This window comes from Brachycentrus maculatus, unplaced genomic scaffold (genome assembly GCF_059751285.1).
Source record: "Brachycentrus maculatus isolate JH-2025_06_01 unplaced genomic scaffold, ASM5975128v1 h1tg000030l, whole genome shotgun sequence".
Lineage (NCBI taxonomy): Eukaryota > Metazoa > Arthropoda > Insecta > Trichoptera > Brachycentridae > Brachycentrus > Brachycentrus maculatus.
This window is the reverse complement of record NW_028280784.1, coordinates 160,001-174,709: the sequence shown is the minus strand read 5'-3', so window position 1 is coordinate 174,709 and position 14,709 is coordinate 160,001. Positions and strand designations below refer to the sequence as shown.

The window sequence follows — 14,709 nt, the reverse complement described above, 5'->3', positions numbered from 1 at the left end:
ATCATGTTCAACAATAAAAAAAACAACATAAAAACTATAATTATGCCTTTGTACATATTTTACAATCTACCCACATATTTGGATAAAACCTTTTAACATTTTTATTAATTATTCAAAGTCATATAATTGAAAAATATATTGTACAAACAAAAAATTCAAGGATAATATTTTGATTACTAATTTAATATTTAAAAAATAAATTTGTTTTTGGTTATAATTGTCCAAGATCATCAGAAGATTATCAAATGTTATTTTGTATTTTTCTGTAGGTAGACTGATATTACTATTTTGTTGTATTTATTTTGTTAAAATTAATTTATAATTTCTATTTGAAGCATTAACTTTGTGATTTTCCATTTTATAATTGAAATGTAACTTTGTTTAAAATCACTAAAATTATTTTATTATCACTTAATTATAATATCTACCGGTTTCGAAGCTAGCCACTTCTTTATCAAGACTAATTAATACTAAAAACTAAATATTTTTATTATTATTCAGTCTTGATAAAGAAGCGGTTAGCTTCGTAACCGGCAGACATTATAATTAAGTTATAATAAAATATTTGTAGTGATTTTAAAACAATGTTACATTTTAATTATAAAATTAATTTAATTTGTGTTATTTTTTTAATAACAAATGCAAAATTTGAAACATAAAAATTACAGTTGGTTGATTTTTAATAAATACCCCACTTATACAAGATGCATTTTCCCATTAATATTACATAATATGTACTTTTGTAAATAAATTAAATAAAAAAAACAGATAGTGAAGCAATTTCCATATTGCTATTGATGTAATTTACTAAGTGCATCAATTTAATTGAAAAAAGTAGTACATAACCGTATAAATACAATACTGATATTTATGTTGGTAGAAATAATATGCTGTTCTGAAAATAAATGAATATAGGATTTCTCAAAATAAATAGCTTGTTGATAAGGAGTTAATTTGATATTGCACTTCAAATTTAAATGCACCCATTGTGAGTATATTATTTATCTCCAATTTTTAAAAATGTGATTTAAATTATTCTTACAGCAATATTGTATACGTTTTTCAATTTTAAGTAACACAATAAAAAATGACATTTTAAAAAAAGGCAAAGACCGTTCCTATTTCCGTGAGTCTGAAAAAACAAGAATGGCTCTAGCTTTATCTGCCTGGCAAAATTTTTTATCTGCGTTTTTATTGATTTTTAAAGGAATATTTCTTAAACTCCTTCTTCAACATCATTTCTTGAACTATTTCTTGACCTTAGATCATACCCAAATAGTGTAAGATCAACACAGTTTATGATTATTAATTTTATGAAGTCAAGTTCATCAGTCCTAAGCTCTAGGATAACTCAACAACGCCCATTATTAAGTTGTGTTACTTTAGAAATACATTTGTGATATGTATTTTTTTATTAACTATTATTAAAATTGATCCACAAAAAAAATAGTTCTCTAACTATCATTAATTATCGCTTCATCCATACAAACAATCTGATTTACAATAGATACATACATGCTTTCCTTTTACTCTTTAACCCTTAATAAATAAGATATTTTAATTTCTTTACATATGGAAATTATACTCCATAGTGCCTGAGTGCTCCACTCATCCCACTTGTATTTATTTCTATAATTTCCGCTTTCTCTGTTTCCATATCAGTCATGACTTCTTTATCCACTGTTGTAACTTCTTCTGATTCTGGCTTAGAGGTCTTTTTTTGTTTTTTCATTTTTTCCTCCAATTCTTTATATTTGATTGTAAGGTATCTGAAAACATTTAAAAATATACATAAATATGGTGCAAAATCGGAAATCTCCTAGCCACCAAATAAAAAAAATAGATAAATATGTATTATGTTGTTCTGGCTATGCATATTACTGGATTTATCCTCTAAGGGTATTAAGATTTATTATAGATGCTTCACAGAGATAAAGCAATTAAGAGGGAGGGAGGAATTCGTTGATTCAGTACGAATGTTGCATACAAATAATAAGAGGCTATTTTTATATTACATCACAAGAATCTTGCTAAACGTCATCATAAATTCGCACATGAATGGGCACTTGGATATTGAATATATGTATACATCATCTATATAATTAAGCGGTTTGACTGTTCGAAAAAGATGTTCATATTACTTTCTTTTAAATTGTTTCGTGTCTGTGAAACAGCTATGACAAATCTTGAGAGCAAATATGATAATTCTGGAATAGTTTAATTTTTCTTTTGTTTTCAATGCATTCTCTAGTATCAATATTTGGGACATTCCATTTGCAGTACTAAAGTTTTTCATTCAATGATGATCATGATAGTTGAAAAAGTTAAAGAAAATCAGAGGAAGAACGCCATGAAGCTGGAGTGTTCAGACACTGAAGCTAACTGGAGCCTCGCTTTTCTCTACTACCCTCTTAGTTCAGGACATGGAAGGATGGAAGCAGCTGATAAACCAGAGATTGCTTTCTAGCAATCTCTGGTTTATCAGCTGCTTCCATCTTCTGATCACGATCCTCAATCATGAGGGATACACTACAAAGTAGGTTATATGATCATGGACATATCAATGACATAGCAAGTCTCATTTGTCATGGAAGAATTAAAAATAAAAATTGAGTTTAGTTAACACTTACTTATCAACCAAGGGTCCGCTGTAGTCCTCTGGGAATTTTGGTGTGTATGGCAGAATGTACTTATAAAGTCGTTCATTCAAAACATACAGTTGAGCTGTTGAATCGCACTTGACATTAAACCACCAGTCACACGTCAGTGCTACTTGGCTGAATATCGTTCCATTGGGGCACAGGAATGAAGCTTGTCCACCATTGAGATCGCAATAATGCCATACCTAGAATATTTAATTTATCAATGTGATAAAAGGGTTTTGCATTTTGTGATTCTTACATCATGCACTGTTTGAACTTTCTAACAATGTTTTGGACTACGTTGCAGAGTTTATCATCATGGGACCTACTCATTTTGTATTTTCTATCATGAATTCATTCCTGTATATAATTTTGACATTAATAAGCCAATGTGATGTAAATGTACACTGTAAATGTGGTATTGTGGTCCAAAATCTATGTTTTCAATAGTGCTGATGATGCATATGACAGTTTTGACATAATAACAACAGCAAAAAAAATGACATTTGGTTCTAAACAAATTATAAAAATGACAAAAAACAATGAATGGTTAAGTTTTTGCATGATGTAAAGATATAAAAAAGAGTATTATGGCGTAAATATAAAGAAACCATTATATTGGGAATTACATCCAATCATTACTATAAGCTTTATATAATCTTGTATTTGTTTGATTCTACTGCAAGTGTTCAGAATTATTGGTCTATTATAAATTAGTTTTTAAATTCACCTGACAATTGGTTTCAGGATCACCAAAGAAACCTTTGTAGCGTTGGGTTTTACAATCAAATTGTGTTGGAGGTATCACAGACAGGATTGGATAGTCTATACCAGGTTTTCCAGGTGTACCCCCTAATTCGTTTTCTTCGGCTAAGTAATCTTGATTACTTCCGAGACCTTGTATTCCTGGATGTTCTGGAATGAATAAGAATATAAGTGTAATAAATAATGTATTATACTCTATTGAACTTAACTAGGCAAATTGCAAATTCATAAACTATCCAAGTCCAACACATGGTCACCATCAAATTATGCCCTTAGTTTATACTGTAATGCTTCAATACTAAAAAGTAATTGGATGAATTTGTTTTATAGAAATGAGTAAGTGTTATTTTTTCGGTTACGCAATTGATGGTACTTGCTACTTTTCCTCAGTTTACATTTCTTTCTAGCTTAAGTTTTTGGGATGAAATTGTCAAATATAATAAGTGTTTAGAAATATGCCACCAAATGTGTTCGCTGATTGGAATGATTAATAATAAATGATTTAATTAAACTACAAAATGAAGCAAAAGCTTCATTAAAAGAAGTCATCATTTAATTCTGATTCTTAATTTGATCGCCCATATCTTAATATATATGAACATATGTATTTCTATCTCATAATTTTTTTTCAGAAGTGCAGTGTAACTTCTCCAGAGATAATATTTAAATTTATTTATTGTTCTACAATTGTTGAGGTCTCATTGAATGTGATTTCATTGAATTCTTCTCTAGTGAGAGAAATAATTGATTAATTAATCAAGGGTGCTGATAACACATGGATTAGGATATCTTCTTTGGCTTGTAATCTATTTCATTATTTTTTTATCTACTATTTGTTAAGATTTCAATTTTAATAAGTTAATTTTATAGTGTTAAAGAAAGTTACCTTTTTCCAAATCTTGGGGAGGATACTCATGTAATGGAAGAGGTTTCGGGACAGGTAAGATTTTAGTTTTCGTTTTAATTCGAGCACTGTAACGCTGCGGATGGACATCATTATTTATTTTCACCGCTGGCTTAGAGGGAATCCTAAATGGTGTAGGTGTGCTTAAAATAGTTACCGGTGTTGAATTTTCAACAAATTTTTGGTTATTTTTAAGGTTATTTAATATTTGCACCAGTGTTTTAATAGAGGAATCAATGTTGTCAGTAGTCAAGGTCTGCGGTAGTGAATGTGAATTTTGAAGAGTCTTTAAGATCTTTGCTAAATTATTTTCTTCATAAAAGTCATTTGGTGTCGATTCATAATTATTCAGATTGGATGAGATGTCGGTATAGTCTTCTGGACTCTCTGTGTAAACCGGAGGTCTTTTGGTAGGTCTCGGTTTGTGTTGAATTTTCGGTTTCTGAGTGCTAACAGCATAATCGTCATAGTCAGACTCTAATCCAGTCGGGCTATATGGGGTGGTTGTTATGTATACAAATTTTGTTTGAGGAGTCGGAATACCCGTGTTGACCATTGGCTTAAATCCAGATTCTGTAACAGGGCTGAAGCCAACGGATGGTTTTTTCACATCAAAGTTTTTGACCGGCTGATAAACAATTTGGTTATTCAATTTTCTCGGTTGCTGTTGTTCGAGCGGTGGTGAGTAACTACTGTAAACATCATGATCTTTTTGATTGTTGTCGTTGTAATATTTTTCATCGGGTGTCGAAACATCATAGTAGTTTTGTTGGTAGTTACTCTTTACTTGGACAGGAACCGGGATGGGTTGGTTGGTGTAAGTGTTGGCTTTAGGTAAAAAGTAATCGTTACTATTATCAGGTACTGGAATTTGAACTGGAGGCGTTTGTTCATATGGTACAAGTTTATATTGTTGCGCCTTTGGTCGAACGGCTTCGGGTTTTACATAATATTGAACTTGCGGTACTTCGGGCGTTTTGTAAAAATTCATCGAGTTTACCTTAACTGGAACGGGAATTGGCCGTTGATAATCAAAATGATTATTTGCGTTCTTTGGTGGAGGTGGCATTATCGCTTGATACTGTGAAATATGACTCGATTGCGGAAAGCGAAATCTTTGATTGGTGTTATAGTTCACATTGTTGGATGGTTTCTGTGGATAGTAATCTTGAACAATCTTATTTGGATAGGCTGATGCGATATTGAAGTTTGTCAACCTGTTGCCTTGGTATTGAGGGATGTTATTGTAATGTGAAGTTGCCAGTTTCCCATTACTTTGTACTACAACCCTCTCATCTACACCTTTGGGTGAATATAGTTCAGTTTGTGGATTATTGAAATCATTTGCTAAGTAAAAGGTCATGTAAGGAATGAGTCGCCTGTATCTTTCATTGACAGGCAACACTGTGTAATTTAGGTAATTTTTTTCTGTGGTGGTGTAACTGTTATCAGACTTTTTGTAGGGATTGATGGGTACGAATCCTCCTACTTCTATATTTTTCATATTAACAGATATCATTTTTCTTGTTGGGCTGTTTCCATTCGGCAAAATTGTGATCCCTCCGGTGTATGCCAAGACTGCAACAAAAATAAATAAACAATCATAACAATTCATAATATAATAACGGCTATAAATAAGAATAAATCAGTATAAAGATATTTTAAAATAGACTAAGGTGTTTTTAAAAAAAATCTATTGATACAACAAATATTTGCCCCTTTTCAAGCCAACAAACAAACATTGAACAAAAACCCAGAATTTTAAGTTAAATTTAATAAATCATAATACAATTTATTATTCTTTATCAGAGACTGGATTATTCACTGTAAGGATTATATATCAATATTATAGGTGTCTCATCTTGAGATGAAACATCTATCGTTTACATAGGAAAGATGTTTCCTCTCAAGATGAAGTTCCAATATGTGGTGATTTGACTTTGTGAGGAATGAAGAAATATGGCACAGGACCTAGCAACCCATGGTTACAACTGTCGTTAATAAAAGGCGATTTGGTTGTCTGGGCAACGTACTTTACATGCCTCCTGAAAGCTTTAAATCAAGCTTGCCTTTTTATAAGGCATAGGTTTGTGTCGCCTAGGATGTCCACTGCTGACAGTTTGCCGAAAGTTGTCGTCTAAACTTACGGACGCGGACCTGACTTAGAAGGATACAACGAAGCTAGCAACCGACAAAAGACCCTGGAGGCAGATTGTGGACTCCATATATTCCACGTAGGGAGTGGATATGAATGAATGAAGGCAGTTAAGCTGAAATATTTCAGTTTAGAGATACACATTAAATTACATTTTATTGTTCACTATTATTGAAGAAAGCGCCCGAAATTCCCAGATTTTAATTGAACCGTATGACGACACGTATTTTATTAACAGCCTTTTCCACTTTCGGCTGTAATCACCCGAAAACCAACAAATGACTGTGAAAGTATGAGAAAATTAATTTTATTCGCGTGAAAAATAATTTTGGCAAGTGACTGGTGCAGAAACGAGGGGATTGTTTTACTAAGTGCCTGTATGATGAGTTAATAGGTATTTCGGCGCAGAATGCCTATTGTTCTGCGATGTGTGCTCGGAATTTGTCTCGTTAAAACAAAGAAATTCCAATTTAGACCAGTGCTACAACAATACAATGTCTAAATACAATTTCTAGTAATATAAACTATAATGAATGCCCTATTCCATTGAGCACCTTTGCAATATGTAATATTATTCATGGTCCATGACGCACAAACGTTAAGAGAATCCATTTTCAAACTTTAAAATATTTTGTAATTAATTCCTCTCTCAAATATTTATCTATTACGTCAAAAATATACTCTTGTAAAAATATGTACCATATGCCGTAAAAGTATATATATTTAAAAGTATGAAGATGAAATATGAAAATTGATATAATCTACTTAACGTTAAGGCCAAACTCGCATTAATAAAACTCAGTTGGCTTCCGGCAATGCATGGGCGCCGGAGGTCAGGTCATGCCCAAATTTTAAGAAAGCATATTTAAAAAAAAAAATTGTTAAAAAAATAATTATATATATTTTTTTAGAACTCATTACCTTTCAATAACACTTTTCTTTTAAATACCATATATTTATTTCGAAGAAAAACTTATTTTTTCAATTAAAAAATGGTTTATAAAAAAAAAATGTGAATTATTAACAGGTTTAAAGAATATGAAGTTGCTATTTAACGAATACTAGGCCTTAAGCAAAAAATCTCACACATACCTATCGTTGTCGTAGTAAAATTTCAGGGAGCTAAAGAATCGAATTAACCACTCGTTTAAGGAGTGTATAATTTCTAGTTTTAGTAGAATGAATATTTACTATAAACATAAGATAAACATCAGCCTTATAAATGAAATGAAAAGATAACTTCTCAATCTGATTAAAGTCGCCTTATTAATTATTTTGTCCGCCTCTGTAGTGTAATGGTCAGCACGCTCGGCTACCGTTCTGGAGGTCCCGGGTTCGATTCCCAGAGGGGTCAAATAAATATAAGTGATTTTTTCACTGTAATATTTATTCAATATTACCCTGGACTGGTACCTGAAGCGGAGGGCTGATCACCTTTCCTTCTTGTGTAAACGATCAAGATAACACTGTGTTCATATGAAGCAGTGCCCTATGCACCATTGGGGTGCGGATAAGGGTTTTATTATTATTATATTAATTATAAAAAGTAAGAATTTTAAATTTGTGATAAACAGATACGTGCAACCTTGTCGTGTACAAATAATCACACAGTTACTATTTTTTGCCGAAGGTTGTTTAATCTAAATGTACAAAATAACAAGTCAGTATGAAAAAGCAATTATTGAGCATTATATTTGTCTTTTCTGAATAAAAATAAATAATGAAGGTTTCTTGGATCACAAGCACTTATGTCTACTTTTATTTGTTTTTAAGTGATGGAAGAAATGCAAATATTGTTTCCTAAATTTTAGTACAAAATTGTAAGCAATTTAAAGTTGTGTACTATTTTTCCAAATGTGTCTTTAAAAAAATAAATTGTTAAAAAAAATAAAGACTGGTATGACCTTTATATGCGATTTTGGAAAGAAAAAAAAAACAAAAACGTTTTACTGACGTTGCAATGATGCTATTTTCCATATATTAATTATTATATTTATGTTTTATTTTATAATATTATATAGTTGTAAACAAAATGTGTATTGCACCCACAGCTTAGTCAAGCCAGAATAAAAAATATTTTCGTTATATATATATTTATATATATATATATATATATATATATATATATATATATATATATATATATATATATATATATATATATATATATATATATATATATATATATATATATATATATATATATATATATATATATATATATATATATATATATATATATATATATATATATATATATATATATATACATATATATATATATATATATATATACACCGCTGGACAAAAAAATTTACGAGTTTACTTGCTACCGCACGCCTTGACTTTACTGAACTCTTTTTCTAAGAAATCCTTTATCGATACCTCTTTCTTTTGTTCAATAAATTAAAGACACTTTGTGTCATCTTTCTACAATATTTACATTTTAAAATGTCTCAACAATCTTGTTTTACCCGCGTTTGAGTGAACATAACACAACAATCATGGAAAGTGCAAAGCAAATGTCGATTGCGATAAAATCCAAAATAATCACACTGTCGCAACAAAACATATCTAATTGTAAAATATCTCGTCAAGTTGGGTATTCAGTAGGTGCAGTGAGTTTTTTATTTTAAAAAATCCAAGAAACTGGATCCATAGAACGGAAAAAGGAAGCGGATGGGGGCGCGTGACATCTGCCCGAGATGATCGCTTAATAAAAAAAATTGTTATGCGCGATCGATTTTTAACGGCACTTAAAATACACGTAGAGGTGCAGTCTACCAGTTTATCAACATTTTTAGTAAAAACAGTGTCCAGGCGGCTGTTGGAGCATGGTTTCCAAGCACGAAGTCCCGCAAAGAAACCATTACTGACGAACAAAATGCAGAAGGCTAGACTGGATTGGGCGAAGGAGCACCAGAATTGGACCTTGGAGGATTGGCAAAATGTTATTTTATCCGATGAATCAAAATTTAACCTTTTTGGTCCAGACAGCAGAAAGATAGTTCGACGAAAACTTGGGGAAAGATACCATCCGTCGTGCGTCACTCGAACCGTTAAACATTCACCCTACGTCATGATTTGGGGGTGCATGACAGCGTACGGTTTGGGACCTCTAAATTTTATACAGGGTACGATGAATGCCATCCAGTACAAAAAAGTGTTGAAAAACCATCTTATTCCAACAATCGAGGACATTACGCAGTATACCGCGGACCCGATTTTTCAGGACGATTTGGCGCCGTGCCATAGAGCCCGCACTGTGAGTACAAATATTTATTTTTTAATGCACTTTGTAGACCACTTGATAAATAATTTATTGTTTTTCTTACAGATCATTGAATACAAGGATAAAATTGGCTTAAAATCGTTGACGTGGCCCGGGAATAGTCCTGATTTGAACCCGATAGAAAATTTATGGGCGATTATGAAAAAAAAAGTTGGGAAAAAAAAATAAAAAAACATTGAGGAATTAAAAAAAAACTTTATTCAAGTTTAGGAAGAAGAAATAACATCAGAAATTTAAGATTCACTTTACGCTTCGTTAAATAATAGAATTTTACATGTTATAAAAAATAAAGGTGAATTCGCTAAGTATTGAATATTTTTAAATGTTATAAATATGTTTAAATGTAAAATACCTTAATTTAAAATAAAGCGATTAGAACCTTCTCCTTAAATATGAATTAAAAAATTACATGTCTTTTATTACTCCATCACAAACACTCGACCATAAATGAACCGTTATGGGTCTCTAAGGTTCGGATAATCTGATACCTGGTATATAATGGCAATTTCTAAGTACAATTCATGAGTAAGATCTTTCATTTTAACCTTGAAGTAACGAGTAGTCATCACATATGTTAAACAATACAAAAAAAACTAATTAAATATCAAGAATAAATCATTATGTGTCAATTTTAGTTTTTTTGAGGACTCGTCAATTTTTTTGTTCTGGGGTGTATATATATATATCGCTCACTCCTTTTAACAACGTCATATATAAAAAATCGTCAATTTTCAGTTATGCATGTATTCGGAATGTCCAGAAAATATACTATATCCTAGCGAAAGCGGTATATTTTAAACTTTATATTTGCCCTGTAGGGCAGAAAGTGTTGTTTTTGTATTTTGAAGAAAAGATAGTGTTTAATTTTTTTAAATATACTTAATATTTTTCAAATGGAGAAAAAACATTCAGGTTTTACTTAAAAAGATCTGTTGCATAGTAAAAAGTTCAATAAGTGGCTTGATATTTATTTTTAATGCATTTTATTATATTTTTAAACTTTAAAAACGATCTCCTGAAAAATAAAGTTTTTTTATATATGACGTTGTTGAAAGGAGTGAGCGATATGTCTTTCATTAATATTTTAATAACCATATATTAACTGTCGTAGTTGTCAGTAAAATCAAAATGATTTTATGTGTTCTTTTTTTCTATATGTGAACATGTTGTCTTGTGTTCTGTACCTCTTCAATTCTAGAGCATTGTTCGCCATTTTATGTATATAACATTTCATATAAAGACCAAATATAAAAGCCATGGCAATGTTAAGAGATTAAAGAAGTTGAATTCTTTAATCGCATATATTATCCAAAAATAATGACTGGTTACGTTATATTACGCCTGTTGAAGGAATTCAGTTTCAGAAACAATAGATTGATCACATTTTTTCCTCTTACCAGTTCTATAATTTGAAGAAAATGTAGGTTATTGTCATTATTGGTAACAATAAAAATAGAAGTTTTAAGATGTATGCAGTCTGTTCACAGTTAAAATTACCTCTAGTCTTATTTTTATTTTTTATTTTAATTATTTAGACTGCCAAATAAATAACTTTTAAAAATGTTCACAGTTATTTTACCTAATATTTTATTTTATTTTATTTTTATTTTGAAATTATTTATACTGCCAAGTAAATGATAGTAAAAAAACTAAATGTAAAATAACTGTGAACAGACTGTATATAAGTTAGATTTTTATCTTCCTCTAATTTGTTTTATACACAAAAGAGAACACCACCAATTTGTTTACGTATTTGATATAACGAAAGTAATAAATAATGTTTTTAGGAGTTATATAATTTAATGTATGTTTTTGCCGCCTCTTAACAGAGGTTATTAATTTTTAAATTTGAGATTGTAACTATTTAAAGCACTTACAAAAATAGCGTTATTTGTATAGGTACTACACAGTAAACAATAGGCGTTCTGATGTACTACATAGTTTACTCATAACATTTTGAGTATGTCTAAACTTTTGTTCACAAATCAGGGTATCTCCACTTCTCCACAGTCCCAAAAAAATTATATAGTGTTGTTCAATCATGGGTGGAATGGTGAATGTTACACGTGTGTAAAGTGATCACTTATCACCTTATAATAGGTCGTTAGCCCAAATTTATATATTTTCTTCATCTAGCATATGTTGAGATATCAAAAATGTATATGTTAACATTTAGGTGAGGGTTGATTTCCGATTGAATTATTATACACCAATAATCGCTTAAGATATGTTATCTATATGTTGTTAAGATATGTTATGTATTGTTATACACCATTGATCGCAGATAAAAGAAGGAGAGATAAAACGAATAAAAGTTCACATGTACATGATTAGAAATAGGATCTACCTGCAACCTACTTTATATAAGACGTTAATGAATGTGAAACGAGAAAATGTTGTAAAACACCGAATCCGCATCCGGCAGAAAGAATGTAAACTTGAAATGGGTTTCTATTTATTCCAAGGTCAATGCAGTATCTGATTTAAAATGTATTCAAATGTCAGTTTTTTTTCGTTACAATAATGTATAGATTCATTAATTACTAAATCCTGTCTTAGAAACCCAATTTACTTTTGTTTTTGAAGATATCCTATAAGAAATAAAGTAATAAATCATTAGTTCACGTATTCGCCTCCATAGTGTAGTGGTTAGCAAATTTAGATACAATGCTGGATGTCCCGAGTTCGATTCCTATGGGGGTTAAATAAATATCTTTCAAATGGATAAGCAAGAGTGAAAGCGTTTTTTCACTATAATGTTTATTTATAACCCTGGATTGGTACATGAAGTGCAGGACTGATCACATTGCCTTTATAATATTAACGATGAAATTAACATTGCATCATAAGGGTCAGTCTTCTTCAAACCCTCATCCGCACCTGATGGTGCATAGGGCACTGTATTATATAAACGCAGTGTTATCTTGATCGTTAACACATGAAGGAAAGGTGATCAGCCCTCCGCTTCAGGTACAAGTCCAAGGAAATATTGAATGAATTGGTGTGAAGAAATTACTTATATTTATTTTACCCCCCCCCCCTGGGAATCGAACTCGGGACCTATAGTATGGTAGCCAAACGTGCTGACCATAACAAAGTAATAAGGATAAAAGTAGTAAGGGTTACGGGTCAGCAGTTGTTGTAATTTTAATTACTTTAAATATATATATATATATATATATATATATATATATATATATATATATATATATATATATATATATATATATATATATATATATATATGTATGTATATGTACATATATATATTGTATATACACATATACTAATATAACATATAAATACATTTTCGAATTATCAAAGTCATTTCGATAATCAAGCAATTAAAAAAAAATCTTGAAAAAAGGTGAAATCTAGAATGCACCCATTCACGTTTATTCAGGATATCAAACCGCTAGGCTTCAGTTAACACAAGGAGATTTAACGCACTGTAAAGCAGCAAACCCGAATATCGTATTTTATTTTCGGATCACGGCCGTTCATGAAAAGCACGAAAGTTTTACAATATAGTATTACACAAAGAAACAAAACTGTTTTTTTAACTAAACTAAATTTGACAATGTTGGAATGTCAAGTTACTTTAGAATAATTTTATTTTGTATAGTGTACTCTAGTGTGTACTGTGTCTTGTGACGGTACTCTAGTGTGTCTTGATATTGGACTTAAAATGTGGATAAATAAAATCAAGACATGGAAAATACGCCAGAAATACTCAAACCAATAAAAAATAAACATTTACTTAGTTTAATTTGTTAAATTAAATAAATTTTCATTTTTTATTGTTGTTTCGCGCGTCAATCGTCAATCGTCAATAGTCAAGCGTCAATCCAACTATGCTGCGACACCTCTATATGTAATATTTAAATAAAAATAAAATTTGTGCCCATTTGTTCCCCTTATTATTATATTAGAAATTAGTTTCAAAATGCCATAACAAGGCGATACGATTGTCACATATTTTATTTTTGTGTTTTTAATAATAAAATACAATTCTAGACAAAAAAGAGACTCTAAAAATCAGTGTTCGATTTTTAATATATTTATAATATAAGTTACTTTCTGTATTGTTTGCCCTTGTATTGTAATGGTCAGCACGCCCGCATACCGTTCTGAAGGTCCCGGGTTCGATTCCCTGGGGGGATTTTTGAATCTATATGATGAAATAAATTTATAAAAATAAAATAAAAAATTACTTCCAAGGCTACTGCCTACTACTTACTAGTAGCGTCTTGTCAAATTAAATCATAGCGCAAAATTCATACTCATTTTTTTATTTTTAAAGACAAGTATTTGTGATTTTATCATTTACCAATATACTTCGATTTCGTACCTATCCTGTGAGCCTTAGCGGCTCATTATTGAAAATAGGTATCGAATTGTGGTAGAGTGGGTTCGAACCGAGAAACTCTGACTCAAGAGCCCGCGACGCTAACCACGGGACCACAATCCGACATATTTCTCGTATTTCTGTGATATTGTTAACAAAAGAGTTCATGCGGTACAGGCAGCATTGTATTCCGCAAGAAGCGAGGTGTTTCAAAAAGGCATTGCGCGGTGGATATGTCGCTCACTCCTTTCAACAACGTCACATATCAAAAATCGACAATTTTCAGCTGTGCATATTTTCGGAATGCCCAGAAAATGTACTATTTCCCTGCAAAATTGGCATATATTTAACTTAATATTTACCCGCTACAGGGCAGATAATGTTGTTTTTGCATTTTGAAGAAAAGGTATTGTTTAATTATTTTTTTAAATATACTAAATATTTTTCAAATGGAGAAAAAACATTCAGGTTTTACCTAAAAAGATCTGTTGCACAGTAAAAAGTTCAATAAGTTGCCTTATATTTAAATAAATATCAAAATTTAATGCATTTTATTATATATAAAAATAAAACTGTCCGCCTCCGTAATGTAATGGTCTGCAC

The 14,709-nt window shown here is 30.7% G+C and overlaps 1 protein-coding gene across 1 annotated transcript in view; it reads right to left on the bottom strand.

The window, feature by feature from the left end:
* Positions 1–624: 624 nt before the first annotated feature.
* LOC148312879 (uncharacterized) overlaps positions 625–14,709 on the bottom strand; it is a 59,972-nt gene continuing 45,887 nt past the window's right edge. Inside the window, exons 2-5 of the mRNA XM_088271988.1 lie at positions 4,294–5,889; positions 3,373–3,557; positions 2,631–2,845; positions 625–1,769 (exon numbers count right to left, since the gene is read on the bottom strand). Coding sequence (XP_088128114.1) covers positions 1,580–1,769; positions 2,631–2,845; positions 3,373–3,557; positions 4,294–5,889 — 2,186 coding nt within the window. The 3' untranslated portion in view covers positions 625–1,579. The remainder of the gene's footprint in view (positions 1,770–2,630; positions 2,846–3,372; positions 3,558–4,293; positions 5,890–14,709) is intronic.